This window comes from Equus przewalskii, chromosome 4, assembly GCF_037783145.1.
Source record: "Equus przewalskii isolate Varuska chromosome 4, EquPr2, whole genome shotgun sequence".
NCBI lineage: Eukaryota > Metazoa > Chordata > Mammalia > Perissodactyla > Equidae > Equus > Equus przewalskii.
In genome coordinates this window covers 8,441,681-8,463,035 of record NC_091834.1, presented here as the reverse complement: position 1 = coordinate 8,463,035, position 21,355 = coordinate 8,441,681, and the positions used below count along the sequence as shown (strand labels likewise).

Here is a 21,355-nt window from a genome sequence, read left to right as displayed (position 1 = left end):
TCTCCACGTCGGCTGTCTTCAAACAACTCTCAGGAGAGGGGTAGGGAATTCAGCTGTGCCTCAAAACTGTATTTTTTTCCCTTGTAGGAATTCAGGCTGAAAATATTTTCCACTTAGCCAGAGGTTTAGACCCATTGGATTTTACTGCTGGAAACGGCTTGAGATGTCATCTGGGTTATCCTCTTTGCTTGATATTTCATTAGCCTGGCTTGGCACCTTTGGAACTTGAGATCTTTCCTGTGGAAAACTGGAATAGCTCTCTAGGTTGACCTGACTGCATCTGGATGCCCTGGGCTTGCCCTAAATAGAACTGAACTCCTTAGGTAAATCTTGAAATGTATTTGTCTCAGTTATCCTTTTAACTTACCATGTTTGATTCATTATAAAAAAAAAAAATAAGATGATACCTGTACAGCACGTAGCACCGTGCCCAGCCCAGCATAAGTATCAACTGGGCTTTTTGCTCCTTGGGCTGTTTCAATTCTCAGTCCTGATCAGAGTCAAAACTAAATTAACTTTGTGGGTCTAAGCTTTAGAGAAAAAAACCTGTCTGCCTTAAGTTCAGATTTCCAGAAACTATGTTTTTAAAGATTAGCATTCAGAGAACATGTTTTCATATTCTAATGCCCTAAGAAAATATCATATACCAGAAATCTTACTGCCTGAAGATTGATGTACAGTCGCAACAATAAAATCTCCCTTTTCTGTGGATGGCTGAGCCAGCAGTGGGTTTTACTATTTCTTCCTAATAAAAATGAGATAAAAGAAAAAACAAAACATACATAGTTGCTTTCCATGGTAGACAGCTTCTTACTCAATTTAAATAAGTTTCCAAACACATGAAAAACCAAGATTTTAGGCTGCTGGGTTGGAAATCACTTGGCATGAAGGGGATAAAATCTTTCAGACTGTGGTGTCCAAAGTTTTCTTTGTTTTCTCCTGGTTTCATTCATATTGGAGAGAGGAATAGGGAGTTGAAGGAAGGGGGAATGTCGGTTGATGGAAGACATTTCCCAAACTAGAAGATGCTATTGCAGTTCTCTTCCTGGAGCAGGTACAGACCAAATGCCATTTTGGAAAAACCTGAGCCCAAACTAATGTCTACTAGCCACAACAGTAACAAACTCCCTACAACTAAGTGCAGGGCGGGGGGGAGCGGGGGTGGTGTTTGTTTACGTAACGTGTCCATACATTTTCAACAGTTACCGCACCACCATCACCACCCCTCGCCCATCCCGCCTCCCCTCCGCCTCACCCAATAGTCTCACCACTCACCCCCTTCTCATGCCCCCTACTGGGGAAAGCAAGTGTGTTTCAGAATTAAAGGGCAGCAGAAGTTCCCGCTCCCTTCCATCTCTCTACTGGGGGAACCTATAAGGCAGAAGGTGCAAAGTTCAGCGTCAAAAGAGCGTCTTGCTCTCTCTTGAAAGTCTCCCTTGGATCCGGTGTCCAAAACGACTGCCAGAGGCTCTTTTTCTTGATCCGAAGAAAAAGGACTGGCCAGACTAAAAAGGAGGGACTTTGGTGGAATGCAGGATCCCAGCCCTGGGCTGTGGCCCGGAGGAGATGATGTCACCGCTTCTGCAAAGTGAGGGCTGGGGGTGGGGCGGCCGAGGGGGAGCCCGCGCCGCGCCTGCAGTTGGCAAGGGAGCGTTTGGAGCCCACGTCAGGGGAGGTGTCGGGATAAATAGGGTCCTGCAATGGCCGTGGCTGGCTGCGCTCGGAGCTGCCGGGTCCAGCACTGGAACTGCCAGGGCGGCTTTGCGCCCGGGAGACCGAGGGCTGGCGCTGCTCGAGCTCTGTACGCCGGACGGCGGATATCCCCGGCCGGCCCCCGCGGCCCCACATCGCTGCCGACGGGAGTTTGGGGAGACAGCCTCTCCTGTGCCCTGAAGGACTGCCTGCTCGGAGAGGAGAGAGCGACAGACTAGGGGGGGCGGCAAGAGAAGGGCCCTTTCTGCCTGTCGTGGTCGCGGCGCGGGACGGCAGGGCCATGCTCCTCTCCATCCTGACCGCGCTGTGCCTGTGGCTGCGCCTGGCGCTGGGCGTGCGCGGCGCGCCCTGCGAGGCGGTGCGCATCCCCATGTGCCGGCACATGCCCTGGAACATCACGCGGATGCCCAACCACCTGCACCACAGCACGCAGGAGAACGCCATCCTGGCCATCGAGCAGTACGAGGAGCTGGTGGACGTGAACTGCAGCGCGGTGCTGCGCTTCTTCCTCTGCGCCATGTACGCGCCCATCTGCACCCTGGAGTTCCTGCACGACCCCATCAAGCCCTGCAAGTCGGTGTGCCAGCGCGCGCGCGACGACTGCGAGCCGCTCATGAAGATGTACAACCACAGCTGGCCCGAGAGCCTGGCCTGCGAGGAGCTGCCTGTCTATGACCGAGGCGTGTGCATCTCGCCCGAGGCCATAGTCACTGACCTCCCGGAGGGTAAGGCCCAAGGAAGGACCGAGGGGGCTGAGGAGGCACCCTTGGCTGTCGCTCCCTTGTGAGAACCCAGCGGCCACACCTACAGCAGCCAGCGGGTGGTCGGTCAGCCTCCTATCCCACTTCTAAGGGTTGGAGGAGGTGGGAGGGGCTGGTGACTTCTGGAAAAGTCTGGCTTCTGTATAGGGAGCTGAAGAAAAGTGTCCCATAAAGGGGTGGGGGTGGGGGGTGCTTATAAAAGGAGCCATTGGGGACATCTTCCTTTACAGTAATAATAATGATAGCAGCATTAGCAGTAAACAAGTATATAGGGTTTTCCAGGGTCTGAGCCAGCATTAAGCCCTTTACATGCATCATTTAATCCTTAAAACAATCCCACAGGAAGTCTCCATTTAGTGTTAGCTCTTGAAAGCTCTTTTTGAAACAGCAGTAGGAGTCATGACTCCCCACCAGGAGTGCAGTTTGTAAATCGAGTCACCCTGGAAAACTGTGATGTCTGTTTCACTGTCTGACCAGGAGCCACCATCCGTGGCATCGTAGTTAACTGGATCTCCGCTTCCGATTCCTTTTTTTCTCTTTGGTCATTTTGCTGCTTTTCTGGGAAGAAGGAGCAGGTTTAACTCCACTGCTTGAAATGAAGCCTAAGAATGTTTTTGCATTCTTTTATCCTTGACTCAAGTTGCTGCACATTTAAGAGATTATGGTGTTGCTTTAGTCTAGTTTATGAAGCTATACCTCAGACCAATGCCCAAAACGTGAAAGAGGAGAGCTAAAGTGAAGGGAGAAATAGAAACTCCTCTCTAATTCGGAGTTTGAGAAAAAAATATATTTATTGCTTAAATTATGTAAATGATAGAGGGTTATGCTGGTTTGGGGTTATGGAGCTGTGTTTCTGCACTGCAAAATGTGAGGTGGGGATTCCGAAATGTTCTGGTTGTTTTGATTAGTGTAAACTAACTTGGAAAATCAACGTTTTAAAATGGATTTGGGAGGGAGTGAGGTACTCTCTCCAGGTTGGCTGTGCGTATCAGCCAGGTGAAATGGATGTGCGTTCACATCGGTTCCTGCTGGATAGGCAGGCTCGCCCCAAGTCTTCTTTCCTAAGCCCAGGATGTCTATACGAAAGGAGCAGTCGGCGATCACACACCATTTCTACTCTTGAGTATTATTTTCTGTGATGCTGTGTTAGTTTATGTCTCCAGGTGGTTCCTTATTCCAGCAAGGTGAACAGACCTAATGACTGACCCCATCCATGTGGCCCTATGTGTGTTTCAGACGTTAAGTGGATAGACATCACACCAGACATGATGGTACAGGAGAGGCCTCTTGATGTTGACTGTAAACGCCTAAGCCCAGGTGAGTTCTTTATCCTCAAGTTTCCCTCTCTTTCTTCTCCCTGGAGTGATTTCTGAACCCTTTTCCAACTTTTTGTCGCTCTTTTATCTTCTTTAGACCGGTGCAAGTGCAAAAAGGTGAAGCCAACTCTGGCCAATTATCTGAGCAAAAACTACAGTTATGGTAAGTTATCTGATGACATGATTCACTTGGGGACTTGGCACCTTACAAAGCCAGGTCTGCTAGTCACAAAGTAAAGAGGGCTGGTGATTTTTCTAGTTAATTAGTGGGTTCTGGATGGCACAATAACAACTGTAAAACTTCTTGCTCTTCTGGGTAAATCAAGTGAAAACAAAGTAAATTACCCAAGGGACAACAGTGATGTGGATGAGATTATAAGGTTAACATCATTTCCTTGTCTTGGTGAGAGGTGCGGCTCAGCCAGGAGAGCATACCTCACTGTTCTCTTCCTAAGATTTCATTGCTGTGGGAAGGATGGGCGAGTGATCCAGGAAGTGGATTATCTGAGGCCCAGAGGCCCAGGGATTAAGAACTGCAGTGTATCTTTTTACTTATAACTAACTACAGATATTTAACATATTAAAGAAATTGTGGGAATATGTTACTCACAAGAACCTCTTGCTGCAAGGATTGTCATAGCGTAAATGCCCTCTTCTTTCTTATTTGAAAGAACAAGTCAGCACTTCTTTCAAAGAACAAGTCAATCACGCTATTTTGAATATTTTAAATAAATTGGATTATACTGTCATCCTTTGGAAGTAAATTTAATTAAAAACACCATCTTTTAAATTGTCTATTTGGGCTATTTTATGTTTCTTTGCATTTCTTAAATTATTTCTGCTGAAATAGAAACTCTTTGGGGAAAAATGTTCATTTTATTGGCTGACTTAGTTTTCCATATTTCAAACTGAAATTTTATATCTTAAGAACATTTATATTATATATTCCACAATATATAAAAGGAGGAAGGAAGGAAAGATCATGAAAGGAGGAAGATCATGGCAATATAAAAGTCTGAAAAAATAGCCTCTAATTTAGGTTTTCAGATTTGCGAATTGTACATAGCCAATGTGGGTAATTCAACCAAAAAAAACAAATACACTATCTTTTCTACTAGCTTTTGGTGGTTGTTTTTTGAAAGCCTGTTCTATGTGGATATTGTCGTAATCTGATCTACTCCATCCCTCATCTGACATTATCCAGTCTTAGTTACTAATCTGAGCTTCACTGTCATGCTGTCCCCTGGGGCATCATTGCCTCGTACTGACTTTGATGATGAAAACATTTTCTATTTAAATCCTTTGGCTCCTTTGTAACCGGCTTCCTAGGATGGAATCCAAGCAGGTCCATACTAGGCTGATTACAACTCCACAGCAGGCAGTAATAGCAAGGGACCAAAAAAGCCAGAATTTAAAACGTGACCAGGCACACTGACATTAGCAGCCATCTGTAATAACTGTTCTACCTCTCCTCGCCACAGACCTCACTTTGACAGTCTGGGAAATTAAAGGATTGAGAACAGTGATCTTCACAGACTCCTTCCAGTTCGAAAATGTTACGACTCTATTAACTTCCTCTGGAACAGCACAGCGGAAGTTCAAACATCAGATGGGTGGTTGAACCATACAGACTTTAAGGTGGCTTCTGAATCTGAGAATATATGATTCTCACTTCAAATCCTCACAAAGCAGAATCTAAACAAATATTTGTTTCTATGAAATTTTTATTGACATTCTATGTAACTAAATTTCCTAATATGTTTTTGGCAATGACAACAAAAAGCTAATTTTAGAATTATAGAATTTTAAGGCTGAGAACCCTATGGCCAGGAAAACCCTATGAATAGCAGCAGAACACTGTCTGATACAGGGCCGGAAGATAAGAGGATGGTGCAAAACGCCAGGCAGGGTTCCGCTCTGCTGTACACAGGGTCCCTAGGAGTCAGAATTGGCCCGTAGGCACTAACAACATCAAAGGCTGAGAAGGTTCCTCTGTTCAAACCCTATTTATGGCCCAGTGAGGAGCAGTCACCCACCCCAAGGCAGAACCCAGACTAAGCCCGCTTGTCAATTCGCTTTTACATCTTGCAGCCCGATTCAGAACTTTCAAGACAATGTTGACAATATGGGAGGCCTTACATTTAGCGTATGATTGTGTGGGCTTTTTTCTGCCTTTGGGCAGCTTGGACATGACCATAATTACAGGAGTGATTCTTTAAGAGAGGCTCAGGAGTTGGCACGAATACACCATCCTTATTTTTCTCCAAAGGCTTCAACAACACTTGTATCGATTTTTAAATTGCAGTCATTCATGCCAAAATAAAAGCCGTGCAGAGGAGTGGCTGCAATGAAGTAACAACAGTGGTGGATGTGAAAGAGATCTTCAAGTCTTCTTCCCCGATCCCTCGTACTCAAGTCCCGCTCATTACGAATTCTTCCTGCCAGTGTCCTCACATCCTGCCCCATCAAGACGTTCTCATCATGTGTTACGAGTGGCGCTCACGGTAGGCACGGAGGGGCAGAGGAAACTGCCTACAGCTTACGAAAACGTGAATCCCATTCAGCAGTCATGGTTAAAAAAAGACAGCACTAGCTTTTTAAAAAGCAGTTTTAATAGATGCCTCCGTTGGAGTATCATGTATCCTAAATATCAATACTTCACAGAATTAGGGAAAAGTAGAAGTATGAGCATTTGGATGGAATCTTTAAAAGTCAATTTCAGAATTCATTAAATGATTTCAAAAGCTTATAGGCAGATAAATTACTTTGAGTGAAACCAGTTCTTTTCAAATCATTCAAATCAATCTTAGTGTGGCAAATACTGAATTTTTTTTAAGGTCTCTTTAATAACTTAGAGATCAAGTAAAGACAGCCATTTGAGTGTGGACCTACAGTTCCACAGAGTTTCCTTATATACTCTTAGTTTGCAATATTTGTTTGCTAGAGTATTACACACACATGTAGGCACACGCACACTCACACACGTACATACTCAGATCACTAGCTAGGAGTGGGTGTCTCCCCACATCTCTTTCCTTGGCATCTTTTTATATATCAGTACATTCCTTATAATATAAAAATCAAACACTTCAGCATAGGTTCCAGGATGAGCCTCCTAACTTGCTGTAATACTCTTCTCCAGCAAAATAACTCATTTTTATATAACAGTTCTTCCCTTTGATTCTCTGCCATTAATGCTCATCTGTTTCTTCTAGATACAGCTCAAGACTCTATTTCTCCAAAACACAAAAACAGAAAACAAAAACCCACCTTTGGAACTGCCGTCTCTTGAATTCTTTCTTATTCTGTGCTCACTCGGTCCTTGGTACCCTCCTCATACCGTGTCGACCGCCTGTGTTCTTGGCTTTACGGTTCTTATTCCACTTATAGCTCGTGTCTCTAGAGCAGCCGCATGAGTGGATGTTGAATGGATATCTCTGGGCTCCTCTCTTGCATGGCACTTGTATCCACTACAGTAGAAGATGCAGTTCTGGGGAGGTACCATGTGGCTAGTCATTAAATTCTACTTGGACAGATAAATGGATTATAAGTGAATTAAATAACAGCTTTCCTGTCATATTTCCCAAGTTACTTTATGGATTTAATGTAATTCTCATCAAAATCCAGGAGAAATTTTTTGGATGATTAGGATTCCTGTCTTCACAAATGATGCTAATGATCATTTGGAAGAATAAACTGGTAAGGGCGTGAAAAGGAGATTGTGAAAATAAGTAGGATGAGAGTAAATTTGCCTAATGAAACATGCAAAACTGGTGTCATGCTACACTCGTTCAAACCATGTGGTGCAAGAGTCGACAGGTAGCTAAACTAAACCAGAGGAAAAGTCTCAAAACAGATTCTAACGCATAAAAGAGCTTATATTATGAAGGAAATATGGCAAATCAGTAGGAAATTAAATTATTATTTAGTAAGTGTTGCAAATACTTTATTTGGGAAAATAGAACATGTTTGCACTTTATACTGTACCGTAAAATAAATTTCAAATGAATTAAAGAGAGAAATATTTTTAAAACCTAATCAAAGAGGATAAACTTAGGTAAATAAACATGTGATATCTGAATGGCAAAACACTTTGTAAACATAAAAATAATGTCAGAAATCACAAAGGAAAATGTCAGTACACGTATTTGTTGACATAATATCACGTACATAAAAATCACATATAAACAGAGAGAAACAGAAAACTTGCAACGGGTATGACAAAACAATAGTAATCTTACTCTATGAAGAGTTCATATAAATTAATATTTTAAACATCAAGACTACACTATAGAAATGTGTGTAAATAAATCCATACAGACAAGTTCCAGGAGAAGAGATACAGACAGTAATTAAACATTAAAATATTCACTTCCTTAATTCTCCTATCCAAATAAAAAGAAGATCCCACTTTTACCTCTTTTTTTTTGGCAGAGCACATAGTTGTATATTCTAGTTGTAGGTCCTTCTAGTTCTTCTACGTGAGCCACCACCACAGCATGGCTACTGACAGACGAGTGGTGTGGTTCTGCACCTGGGAAGTGAACCCAGGCTGCCAAAGCAGAGCGTGCCAAACTTTAACCTCCATTTTTACCTCCTCTTAATGTTAGTGAATTGAATGAAAGTTCAACTATTTTGAAAACAATTTGGCACTGTGCATTGAAAACCATAAAAAAAGTATACTCTTTGACTCAGTAAGTCTACTTTCAGAACTCTGTCTTAAGGAAATAATAAGCCAGTGCACACCAGTATATACACAAGGCTATTCAGTGCAACACAGGTGATGATAGCTAAGCAAAAGAGGGAAGTTCAACAGTAGAGAAATTGTTAAATATATTACGGATATCCATAGTTGTAATATTATGTGATATTAAAGTTATGTTTTTAAGTTATTCTAATTATATAAGAAAATGCATATAATACAATGATAAAAGGAAATGTGTAGTATGACCTGAATATACAATGTGATCTAAATATGTGTATATAAGTACAAGGAAGAATGAAAGGAAATGCCAATAAAATAGAAATGGTTGCTTGTGGGGTTAAGGGTTATTGAAGAATTTTGTTTTCTACAATTCTTTGTATTTTTCAGCTTTTGGCTTTCATAATCAGAAGTTGCTTATTAAGATAAATTCCTTTTTTTCAGGATGATGCTTCTTGAAAATTGTTTAGTTGAAAAATGGAGAGATCAACTTAGTAAAAGATCCATAGTAAGTATAATTAACAATACTATGAAGATGGACTTAAGTACATGTAAAGAAATTTTATATAATTTGGGAATTCTTCACATTCTTTCACGTCCAAGCTATCATAGGTGCCAGCAGTGACAGCAGAATTTGTCTTTGAGTAGGCAGTTAAGAGTGTAGCTATTCTAACTCACCCTATCACTATACAAAGCAGAATCTTTCCCTGTTTTTAAAATAATTTAAGGCCTTTGTCAAAATAAATCATATACAAAAGGCAATTATTTTGTAGCCAAAACCATGATTTTAGTGGTAACATCATAGAAATATTGGTAATTCAATTAAAGGAGTTAGAATAATTTTTTGCCCAAAGATGTGAAATCATACCAGAACTAAATAAATCAGATCATTGGTTTGAAATTTTTAAAGCATCCCCTCTCCTGAAAATATGGTTAGAATTATTCAGGAGAATTTGTGTTTTCAGGTTTCCAGAAGGCACTGCTGTTGCCTGTGTCCTCTTAGTTTGCATGAGTAAGAATTCCCGAGCAAGGGGAGAGGGCGTATTAATCCTGACTTATGGAGAAGGTAGTTTCAACACAGCCTCTCTTCGTCAGTGCATTTCTGAATAAAAGAACCAAGCACTACTGCTACATCTGGGCTGGAAACTCATGAGCTGCTCGGGAGCATGCTTAGTCTTACTGGACAGGAGATTCTAGCAGGATTGGTTATCTGGTTCCCAAGACTGCAGTAGATTAGAAGCATCAGTGTAGACAGCAAGTCCACGACGAGGACCTGAGACTGTGGAGAGGAAAGGAAGCTTTCAACAGTCACAGCTGTTTGGGCCATTCACTCTGGCAGCAAATGCTCCAACAGAAGAATACAAAAGTATCACCATGTGATAGCAACATACAGTAATGAGCTGATTATTGAACAGACTAAAATGGTGCCCTAGGAGGATGGGGACAGTGTTTTTCGTTTCACTGTATTTCTGTTGCCTAGAACCACTCCTGGCCTGTGGTCATGCTCAGACGTTTTGCTGACTGAACTATACTCTAACCAAGTCGGGACACGTGTTATAATAAAAAGCACTGTCTATTCAAGCAGACTCATATTTACCTTTTTCTCTTACCTGCAGCTATTTAGAAAGCAACTCCTTTTCTATGAAGGGAACTTGACTATCCAGAATGACTCATTTCTCCTTACTTCTGGGTAGCTAACCCTTGATTGAGGATGACTACATGTGGGTGGGGCTTCTGTCTTCCTCTGGGTGTAAGACAATTAGGTGAACTCATAAGTGTGGTAAGAGACCCCTGATTCCTAGTGAGGCTGGGTAAATTTCTGCTTTTCGCCGTGTCAGAGCCTTTGTTAGAAGGCATTACTGTGTGGGCACGTTGCATTGTAGGGCCTGTGGGAAAATTTGCACGGTTCGGGGCTGGGATTCTAGAACAGCTCTGGTGAATTTGAATCCCAGCTCTGACAGTCACCAGCTGTATGACCTTCTGCAAATAACCTGGGTGTGCTTGTTTCCTGGTCATGACAAGGGTGTCCACCTCGAAGGGCTATTGTGAGTTTCAATGAAATGAATGCATGTCAAGACTTCATCATATATTATTGAGCACTTTCCAAACCATCTGGTTCATGATAAGTGCTCAACAAGGTAGGGTAGCTATTATAATTGTTGTTGTCGTGATTGACATATTACAGTGAAAGAACGGCATTAATTCGGATATTAGTTTAACAGCATAAAGGGGTGAGATGTATTTACATGTTTACAAATTGCCTCCCAGCAGTGGGAAGAGAGGCTTCAGGAACAGCAGAGAACAATCCAGGACAAGAAGCGAACAGCCGGGCGCACCAGTCGTAGTAATCCCCCCAAACCGAAGGGAAAGCAGCCTGCTCCCAAGCCAGCCAGCGCCAAGAAGAACATTAAAGCTAGGAGTGCCCAAAAGAGAACCAACCAGAAAAAAGTGTGAGCTAACTGCTTTCCAAAATGGGGACTTCCTCTCAGGATGAGGCCAGGCAGTGCCCAGACAGCCTGCGGAAGGCCACACGCCCCTGCCTTAACGACTGCGGTACCCTCCGTAGACACATCTTGCAGCACTTTCCTTAATGATATGCTTCAGTTTTTCTTTTTAAGCCGCCACAAGCCATAGTGGTCAGTATGTCCTTTGGTGGGGAAGGTATATGAAAGCTGGTGGGGAAGCTTCTCGCATTCAGAGTAGCCTGTGAGCATCCTCTCCGAGATCTCCACGTGGGGAAAACGTGCTTCTCTTGTACCGTTTGACCTAATATGTGCATTGTAAAATAAATGCCATATTACAAACAAAACACCTAGCTTTTTTTTGGACAATATGTTTTGCTTCAGTTTGACTTCGGTTGTTAGAATGTTAGTGATATTTTAAAATGTGATCGAAAATACAGTGCTTCTAAGGAGGAGAGCAAGAAGAATGAATGTTCAAAAGATCTTTATGTGTAGGGGCCGGCTGGGTGGTGCAGTGGTTAAGTTCACATGCACCCCTTCAGCGGCCTGGGGTTCACTGGTTCGGATCCCAGGCGCAGACCTACACCACTTATCAAGCCATGCTGTGGCAGGCGTCCCACATATAAAGTAGAGGAAGATGGGAACAGGTGTTAGCTCAGGGCCAGTTCTCAGCAAAAAGAGGAGGATTGGTGGCGGATGTTAGCTCAGGGCTAATCTTCCTCAAAAAAAAGAATAAAAGATCTTTACGTGTTTACTGTTTACAGGAGAATTTTTGTAACGAAAGGGCATTTTTGAACAATCTAGAAAAGTAGGATATGGAAAATTGTAATGAGTTTTTTTTATAAAGAAGACTTTCTACTCTGTTTTTAGCTAGAAAACTCGGAAAACTAAAACAAGAGCAATGATAAATATAGAAAAGGGAATGGCAGACACGCAGCACCTGGACACTTGTTTTCTGGTGACTGCGCTTAGTGGAGATGCTCTGATTGTACAACCACCGTGCTTCTCATCAGTACCCTTGAAGTAGGACCAGAAACAGATATTGTTTCTCCTTTATGACTCGGGTAGCGGTTAGTCAACTCCCAAGTCTTTTACACCTGTGGGTGCGGTACTCATCTTACGTCCCAGGACATCCTAGTGTCTTGATGCCAAACCTGAGAGAATTTTCTGTCTGCTGATTGCTGGTGCTTGCAAGGGTGCCGTGGGCTGAGGCCGGAGGGCCAGGATCCAATCACCACTGCCACACACCAGGTCTGCGCCTGGAAATGGTGATTACGGTCACTGGTCCACCCACTATTCAAAGATGTGGAGGAACAATCTGAAAGCTTAAGAGTAATTTCTCTTCTAAATTTACCATTGTCCCTGCTTCTCGGAGAAAGGGTAAGTTACCTATTGCATTCACACAAGATAATTAACAAATAATTTCATTTCATCTCTGCAGCCATTGAGACACAGAAGTGAGGGTGTGGGTAAGCCAGGGGAGAGTGGAGACAGAGGGTTATGGGAATGCCGGCACAGGGTCCCATCTCCTTCTGAAAGTGTAACTTTGTCTGCATTGCTACCCCAGGGCAGTAGAGCTAAAGGAACCCAATAGATGGACCCACACAGGGATATCAATAAAACACGCGGGGTGCATTTCTGCTGTGCAGCAGCCAACCTCTTTGGCTCTTAAGGAAAGCCAGACAGGTGTTAAGCATAGTATCCAAACTAAAGAAACTTTGGAAAGGCCATTAAAAGGCCCAGGTAGGCTAGCTTACCTCCTCAGCATAGTAGGAATTCTTTGCAGGAAGGGAGTTAGAAATGGAACTCTCCGTGGAAAAGGAGAAAAAACACTTATGTAAAACCTTTTTTTTAAGTGCAACACAATGCCATAAGAATTTGGAGATGCCTACACATTTAAACACTGTTTACTTGGACTATTTAACTGAAATCATATACTGAATGTTATGCAAAAACTTAATTAGGCACATTTATCAGTTTGATTAATTGATAAAAGATTAGCTATGCCGCTGCCTTGTTATTTATTACAAAAAAGTTGAAAATGAACGTCAGCCCACACTGAGTTATATATACCAAGTAGGGAAGTGGCCTTTGTGTGAGAGCCAAAAATTTATTTTTCTTAAATATTTTCTGCATCTGAATACATGAGAGGAAATAAACATAAATATATGGAAAGGAAAGCTAAGGTTCTATCTCTGAAATGGGAATTATTTGAAAGTTGGGTTACTTTAATCAGAAAAAATAACATTTTGCAATATGTTTATCAACACGTTTTATAATTGAGGACAACTGGAGGCATTTATTTTTTTTTAAGAATTTTGTTGGTCTTTCAATACAGTAAATGTGTCTTTTCTATAAAGCATTCAAAAATGCATAAAGTAAAAAATAATACAATTGGCGCCAGCCAAGTGGCATAGTGGTTAAGTGCACGTGCTCCGCTTTGGTGGCCCAGGGTTTGCGGGTTCAGATCCCGGGCACAGACCTACACACTGCCCATCAAGCCACACTGTGGCAATGTCCCACATACAAAATAGAGGAAGATTGGCACAGATGTTAGCTCAGGGACAATCTTCCTCAAGCAAAAAGAGGGAGATTGGCAACAGATGTTAGCTCAGGGCCAATCTTCCTCACCAAAAATAAAAATAAAAAAAATACAATTAAAATCCTACCTAATCCCACTCACCACTATGCAGAGGCAATCAGTGCTAGTATTTTGGTAGATAATTTTTCAGGTATTTCCTATGCATTTATATAATGATTTGATAAAAATAGAACTAGGAACCCATTATACATAGTTTCATAACACGCCTTCTTCACTTGGCCCTTTACTGGGATTGGTTCTCATGTCAATAAAGCTGATGCCACCTCATTTATAACTGCTGTGTTGTACTCCATGATATGCATTACTCAACAAACCCTTATGTTACTAGGTATTAGGTTGTTTCTTAACTGAACATACTGAGTAACTGAATAAACATCTTGGTAGCTAATATCTGTGCACATCCTTAATCAGTTCTTTGGGATGTGTTCATTTAAGTAGCATTGCTGGCCCAAGTATGCTCAGCAAAGCAAGTTCTTGATCATATTGTCAGTTATCCTCTGGAATGCTTGGACCACAGATGTGTCAAAGTGCTGACTTTCCAACTCCTCACTAGGATTGTTTCCTCCCTCCCGTGGTTTTTATAAATTTCAGCTGGGAACTGGATGTCATCTTGGGCGAAGCTCCTCTCTCCATCTGTGAGCCATCGCTGACAACTTTCTTAACACTCCAATATTCCAGGCACCTGGGGAATGAATGATTGAGTATCTCGACGGGGATAAGGTTGATAGATAGATAGATAAATAGATAGATAGATAGATAGATAGAAAGATAATAGATAGATAGATACTAGATGATAGAGAGATAGTTAATAGATAGACAGATAATAGATAGATACATGATAGGCAGATTTTTTGATTTCTGGGGAAAGCCTATGCAAACTCCTCAGTTTTTTTTGGTGAATCAAATTTAATAATATAACTGATTAGCTAGAGAAACCAAAGAATTTGGATGTAGCAGAAATGCCAATTGATTTTCTCTCTGTCCAGGCTTCTTTCAAGATGCATGAGAACTTAGATAAATATCCTTAATTTCTTACTTTCCAGTTTGAAACCAATGCAGTTGGACCAGACTTTTGGTTTCTAGCCTTGGGTGCTTATAACATCGTCTATTGCAAACTTACAGTAAAGCGCCTTTACTTGAGCTGGCTCGAGGGGCCTTCTGTTTGGCAGAACAAGTCCCCGAAGAAAAAAGAAGGGCACATTTTTACCACAAATCTCTATCTGCTGCTGTCACCAATTCAAAAAGCAGAAATGGTTATTTGGAATCACAGAATGAAAAACCTGAATAGGACCTCAGAAGTCATAATCTAGCATGCTGGAGAAAGCCTGCATGCAGGCTTGGCTGATGTCTCACATATAGTTGTAGAAACAACAGGTCCCCCAGAGCTACTCACTTTTAGCATACCAGGCTAAAGTGCACTGATTGTTCAGGAACACAAAACTGCTCTATTAGAGAGAACACTCATTTATCACCATAGAAAGAGCAATAGGAGAACAAATTTCTGCTACTGACTGTAGTCTGATAAAGCTAGTACTGACCATATTTTCTAGTGTTTTCCTAGTGGGGAAACACTTTTTTTTTTTGAGGAAGATTAGCCCTGAGCTAACATCTGCTTCCAATCCTCCTCTTTTTTGCTAACATCCTGAGCTAACATCCGTGCCCATCTCCCTCTACTTTTATGTGGGACACCTGCCACAGCATGGCTCGACAAGCAGTATGTAGATCCGCACCCAGGATCCGAACCGGCAAACCCTGGCCGTGGAAGCGGAACGTGCAAACTTAACCAATACACCACCAGGCCGGCCCAGGAAAACACTTTCTGGGAAGCATCTTACCCTGAGAGATACATCTAGTGACTGGCATGCCAACCAAAAATTTTAGTCACTTGTCAGCTTTGTGACAACTGATAGCAAGCAATGTCAGGTTCTCCAGCTCAATGGAGCACCTGGGATAGAGTATCTCCCTTAACATAAGTACCCCAAAGGAGATGCTTCACCCTAAAATGGCAATGAAATATCCCCCTTTTTTATTATTCAAACAGCAGAGATAAACAAAAAAGAAAAAATGAAAACAAAAGCACCCAAAATGTCAAAATTAGCATTTTGGTGTGAATTCTTCCAAACTTTCTGTTTGGGCATATGAATTTAATAACGTAGCATAAACATCTTTCCATGTAAAGAAATACAACTGCATTTTCATTCTCCACAGCTGCATAGCATGGATGCATCAGAGTTTATTTTGCCCATAACTTGTGAGAATGAGTTTTAAATGTGGTTCCACCTGCCAGAGTAGGGCAGGCTTTTGTGACACAAATGATTTACCACTGTTATTGAGTTCTCAGGACCAGAAAAAAAAAAAGGAACACAAAAGAGTGCAGAGTGCAAGGCATAAATGCCCTTCTGTATTCTGTCTAATGGACATGTGTTACTTTTATAATTAGAAAATACTACTAGTATCAGAGAGAGAGATGGAACGTAGCATGGTTTTAAGCCATGCAGATGTGCAAACATGAAAACTACTTCATTGATTATGTCTGTGTTAGTCTGGGTCCTCAGAGAAGCAGGTGCCAAATGGGATTAAATTCAATGTGGAAGGATTTTCACCTGTGAGAGAGAACGGGCAGGGGGCTGAACAGGGCTGGGAGAGCTGTCAGAAAGAGGGAAGAGGCAAGGAAGGATGGGTGGACGCATTTCAGACTGCTTCAATGTCTAAGGAAAGTTTGACAAGGCTATGGGGACACCTCAGCCACGCCAACCATCAAGTAGTCCCTTGTCTCCCAGGGACAGCTCTGCCTTAGTATCTGGGCACACTCAACCATCAACTGGGAGCAGCCCATGGGCAGCCCTGTCGTGGTGCAAAGGTAGCAGTGAATTTCACACCCTCGTGTCTGGATACCCGGTCAATTATGGTGTCTGTAGTTAGGCTGTGACTCACGCCTTCATGGCCATCACAGTCTGACAATTATAAGAATATTGACATTTTACCATGACTTTTTCAGCACAATCTATAAAGTGGTGGTGTCAAGCGACAAAATGTGCTGACTACAACTACAGATCTTACGGTATTTACTCGTCTACCTAAGAGAGGTCTCTTTCTACTAGAATGTAAGGAAACGTTTTTTAAGAGGTAATTAATGGCAGCAATAAAGTCCATGATGTGTAATTTTGCCTTTACAGGATCAGACAGCATAAGTCTAATATATTTAGCTGCGATATTTGCATGAGATTAGTTTTATAATTAGATAATCCTAATATGTAGCTATAAAATCTAGATGAGAACCACTTTATACTGGCAAGTTTGCATTCCATTAGTGATACACTTTGAAAAGAGCATGCTATATTAGCAATTAAACTTAGCTAACAGAGAAGACTCCTACCCAGAGGGCTGATCCCAAATCTCACAAATTATAATCATACAAATAATAAAATGAGGCGTAGAAAACTGAGGTTAAGCAAAAAATGGTTTTATGAATAAAATTCCATCATGGTGTTGAGGTCTATCTAAAATGCTGTTGTTAAATCAAAGACATAGGTTTTTAAAATTCATTAACATTTTTAGTCTTGTAATAATTTCAAATTTTCATTATGTCGCTGAAATGTTTCGGCAGCCGAAAATCACATGGACAGTTGCTTAGTCAACTTTCTCCCTTTATTGAAGGCATAAAAATGTGGCTCTGGAGGTCATCCAGAGTAGCTCCAAGGGATGAGCGCGTGCAGACGGACCAGGCAAGCATCAGGACCAGCGGACCCACTTCAGTGGAAGGAAAGGGCACCAAAGGGTCCAGGAAAGGGGCCATCAAATAGAGTATAGCATATTTTGGGAAATCTGTCCATTTTCTGCAGGGCAGCTGCTTACAAGGAACAGGACTAAGGTAGGGGATGCTGGAAAGTATTAGAAGCCAATCAGGAATGCTTCGCGTCTCATTTTGGAAGGGGGCTAGAGGGGTTAAGCAGGGCAATCAAAGAAACTCTGGCTTCAGGACCAAGGTGCATGACTGAGGCAGTCCTACACGGTAGTGGCTGTTCCGTGTAGTGGAATTCATGAAGACACAGACCTCAGCCCCAGCTCTCTTTGGCTGTTGGGATAGAGACACGTCCCTCACAGGCTTACCATTGCCTCCCTTCCTAGCCACTCTCTGTATTCAGACTCATACCCCCCATCCTGTGCTCCTCATCATGCCTACAAATCTCAGCCCAGAGCTCCACGCTGTGCCCACCGATTTGGCAGTCCTCAATTGCCTCATTCACAATGGCCCAGGACATGCGTTTTCTGCCTAGAGTCCAGCTGAGATTCAAAATCAGCCCACTTAGCTGGAGCCTTGACAATGCTCTAGACTTTTCTAACCTTTCTCCCCAGGGGCAAGAAGATATTTCCAAGGACTGCCAACCCTAGCCCCTTTATGCCTGCCTGTGCTGCTGTGTCCTCCCCACTGAAGTCAGTCCCCTCAAGACCAACGCAAACTAAGGTTTAATTGAATGGATCTCTTTGGACGTTGATTATTAGATTTCTGACTACTTACCTCCATCTAACTCTATAATCCAAAAGAAAAAGCCTTTCTCTATGTCTTGCTTATAAAATCTTTGTTCAGATGTACACATCTATAGACAACTGAGTGAAGCATGCCATCTACTGGTAAAATGCATTATTAACTTTAAGAGAGTGTTGTTTTAACGTTTTTGAAGTTCTGGACCATTTCTGAGTTCATAACAGTGAGCCACTTAACACAATCATGTAAGGAATACCCATGCTATCAGGCATGTAAAGCAGCAGATAATGGAATTTGAGAGAGTGTGGAGTGTGAAGGAAGTGAGGAAGTGAATATTTTTACTATACTTATTTCTCTACACGGTTCAAAGAAAGCCAATAATTGATTTACACTAATTTTTTTAAAGAAATGCATTCTGAAGAAAAATTGAGAAATATCCTTACTGATCATTCACACGTAACTAGATTTTGTATAGTGTAACAATTCAGATGAATATCCACAGGTGTGTTTCTCAAACAGAATGTTAGAACATCTGAGTTTTGAGGTGAGTAATGTGTTACCAAACGATCAATAAGTGACGTCAGCAAGATGGCAGAGTAGGACGCCTTGGACCATCTTTCCTCCTACAAACTCACCAACTCAGCAAGAATTCATGGACAAATTCCCTTTGTGAGAAATGCAGAAACTAAGCGAAAGGCTCCTGTACTCTAGCTGACTATGAAACGAGATGCACCAAAGCTGGTAGGGAGATTCAGGACATCCTCTGCCTAGAGTCCCTGCCTCCAGCATAGCACTGTACAGTCAGAAAGAGATCCCTTGCCTCTTGGCTTCTCCTAGGGGAGGGAAGCGGCTGCTGTGCGTGTCCAGTGCCCCACCTCCCCTGAAAGGGGTCCCAGAGAATTAACCTCTGTCTTATCAGTCTTGGAGCTTGGATGGCTCCACCACAGCGTAGCAGCCTGGAGGAGAGCAGAGATGGCAGTTTGGGTTGGCAGAGACCATAGCTACCCCCCTTGCCCAGTGCAGAGAGAGCAGATGAAAAAGCAGAGATCTGGAGAGAAGCCTCACATTTCATAAGGGCAGTAGGGCCATATAGGATCTGGCTCTAACAACCTTTCCAGCCTCCACATCAGGGGCACCCACTTGTCCCAGGCAGATGGTCAGGTGGGCAGGGGTGGGCCATGGCCACACAGACCTAGAGGGCATGGACGCCTGAGATCAGGTACAGGGGAGCAAGCTGCACAGACATGTGCCGTGCAACAATCAGCATTCAGGCCTTTCCTGCTGGAATGCTTAGAGTCAAAATTTTGGCCAACCTGTAAACATACATTAGGGCCTTGAAGCATGCATTTTGCCTATAACTTCACTTCTGGCTTCATTAAATTTATTCTACTCTCTTCTTTCCCATATTCCACATTCCTCCCCAAATATTTTGTTGAATCTTGTGTGCATTTAAATAAGCCACCTTAAATCCTCTGAAAGACAGGGTAAAACTAAACATAAAGATTATGGCGGGGGTTACATTTTTCTATTACTATTATTATGCATAGCCACGTGTTTTTCACGTGGTTGAGGTGAATTTTTAACTTGAGGTAACATTGAGTTTTCCTCCAGAGAATATCGTTCTTATTATCCCTCCCAGGGAGCAGTGCCACATAGTTATGTGATGATGCGATCTTCTACGTATTATCTTCTCAAAGTTCTAGGAAAAGAAAGACAACACTTGGTAAGGTACAGACAGGGCTATATGCTAATTTTAAAGCAGTTATTAGTTGCCATCTTGCACACAAATTCCTAACGTGGTTTAATCACAGAGCTTTTCTTTACCTACATACTGTCCGATTCTGCAAGTAAGGAATCAACAAGGAGGAACAAACCAACAAGTTCATGAACAAACTCTTGTGACAGGGTGAAAAATATTAATTTGTGAACGTTCCTGGCAGCAGCCTCAGTTCTGAAGGGGCAATCTGGGGGACGCAGCACCTCAGCATCCACTACAGGCAGAACCAGATTCTCAGTTGAAGGGATCTTAGCAATCACCTCACTGTAATCTTTGATTTAAAGCCAGCAGTCCAGTACAGAACCTTGCCTGAGTACCTGCCAATGCCACTAGCAGCATCCTGCACAAGCTATTGGTCAGATATGATCCCAGGATAGGACCGAATTTCAAAAGCATCCCTGTTGATAGCCAACCTTTTTATTAACAGTTTTGGATCCATTCAAGAGACAACAATGGACTGTAGAGTTAACATCTTCCTGAGACAAAAATGGAACGATCCCAGGCTGAAGCTCCCTGGAGATTTTCGGGGCTTAGATGCACTGACAGTGGATCCCACAACATACAAGTGTCCGTGGAAACTTAATTAGTTTTTTCCAAATGAAAAAAGTGCCAATTTTTATGATGTAACACAGGAAAACATCCTCTTTATTTTGGGGGATGGAGATGTCCTCGTCAGCGTGAGGTTATCTATTGTCTTTCACGCCCTTTGAACTTGACTTTGTTTCCCGTGCACACACAACATTGTAAGACACAATTTAAGAGCTTTGTTTACACAACTGATGATTTACGATTTGTCTGGCAGTCAGGGGATCCTCTCAGTTAGAAAAAATTGTGCTGCCTCAATTTGATATTAAAAAGGAGGATGTTGAATATGGTGTAACTGTACAAAATACTATGAAGGTACTGGCTACTACACACATGTAGAAGTCATCCTCACCCTAAGGAGACAGATAGGGTTTTCCACGATGGGTGTCTATGCCCCAACCCTGCTGATTGTGGTTCTCTCTTGGCTTTCCTTCTGGATCAATCCAGATACCAGTGCTGCCGGAATGCCCCTGGGTATCTTCTCAGTACTCAGCTTGGCCTCTGAGTGCACAACCCTTGCTGCTGAACTCCCCAAAGTATCGTACACTAAGGCTCTTGATGAATGACTCGTTGCTTGTCTTCTCTTTGGGTTTGCCTCACTAGTGGGTGCTGTTGAATAACCCCAAATAAGTTGAAGTAGAAAATGACAGAATTGCTAAGGCTGAGCATGCATCTGGGAAAGGTGGAAATGCGGCTCAAAAGAATACTGTGAATGGTCCAGGGACTCCTGTGTACATTAGCACTTTGCTGGTTGGAGAGCTCAGATGCAAAAAGGTTTGTACTTCTAAGTCTGATCTGAGATCTCATGACTTCAGCGTTGTTGGAAGCTTACCAAGAGATACTGAATTACCCAATTATGACTGTTATTAACAATGAAATCAACAATGGATTTGGGAAATCTCACACAGAGAACAAGAAACCACCTCCTGCCAAACCCATTATTCCAACGTT

General features: G+C 42.4%; 2 protein-coding genes and 1 pseudogene across 2 annotated transcripts in view; 2 read left to right on the top strand and 1 right to left on the bottom strand.

Annotated features, from left to right (window-relative positions):
• The first annotated feature begins 1,402 nt into the window (after window positions 1–1,402).
• On the top strand, window positions 1,403–11,301 carry SFRP4 (secreted frizzled related protein 4). The gene is made up of 6 exons (XM_070615423.1): window positions 1,403–2,438; window positions 3,711–3,791; window positions 3,888–3,953; window positions 6,096–6,294; window positions 8,937–9,000; window positions 10,761–11,301. Exons 1-6 carry the CDS (start codon window positions 1,994–1,996, stop codon window positions 10,944–10,946), a joined length of 1,041 nt encoding a protein of 346 aa, XP_070471524.1. The 5' UTR covers window positions 1,403–1,993; the 3' UTR covers window positions 10,947–11,301.
• LOC103552451 (glycine receptor subunit beta pseudogene) lies at window positions 10,964–20,977 on the top strand (annotated as a pseudogene).
• Window positions 19,407–21,355, bottom strand: part of NME8 (NME/NM23 family member 8) — a 47,003-nt gene continuing 45,054 nt past the window's right edge. The window contains exon 17 of the mRNA XM_070615422.1: window positions 19,407–19,741. The gene's annotated coding sequence lies outside the window, so the exon portion shown is untranslated. The remainder of the gene's footprint in view (window positions 19,742–21,355) is intronic.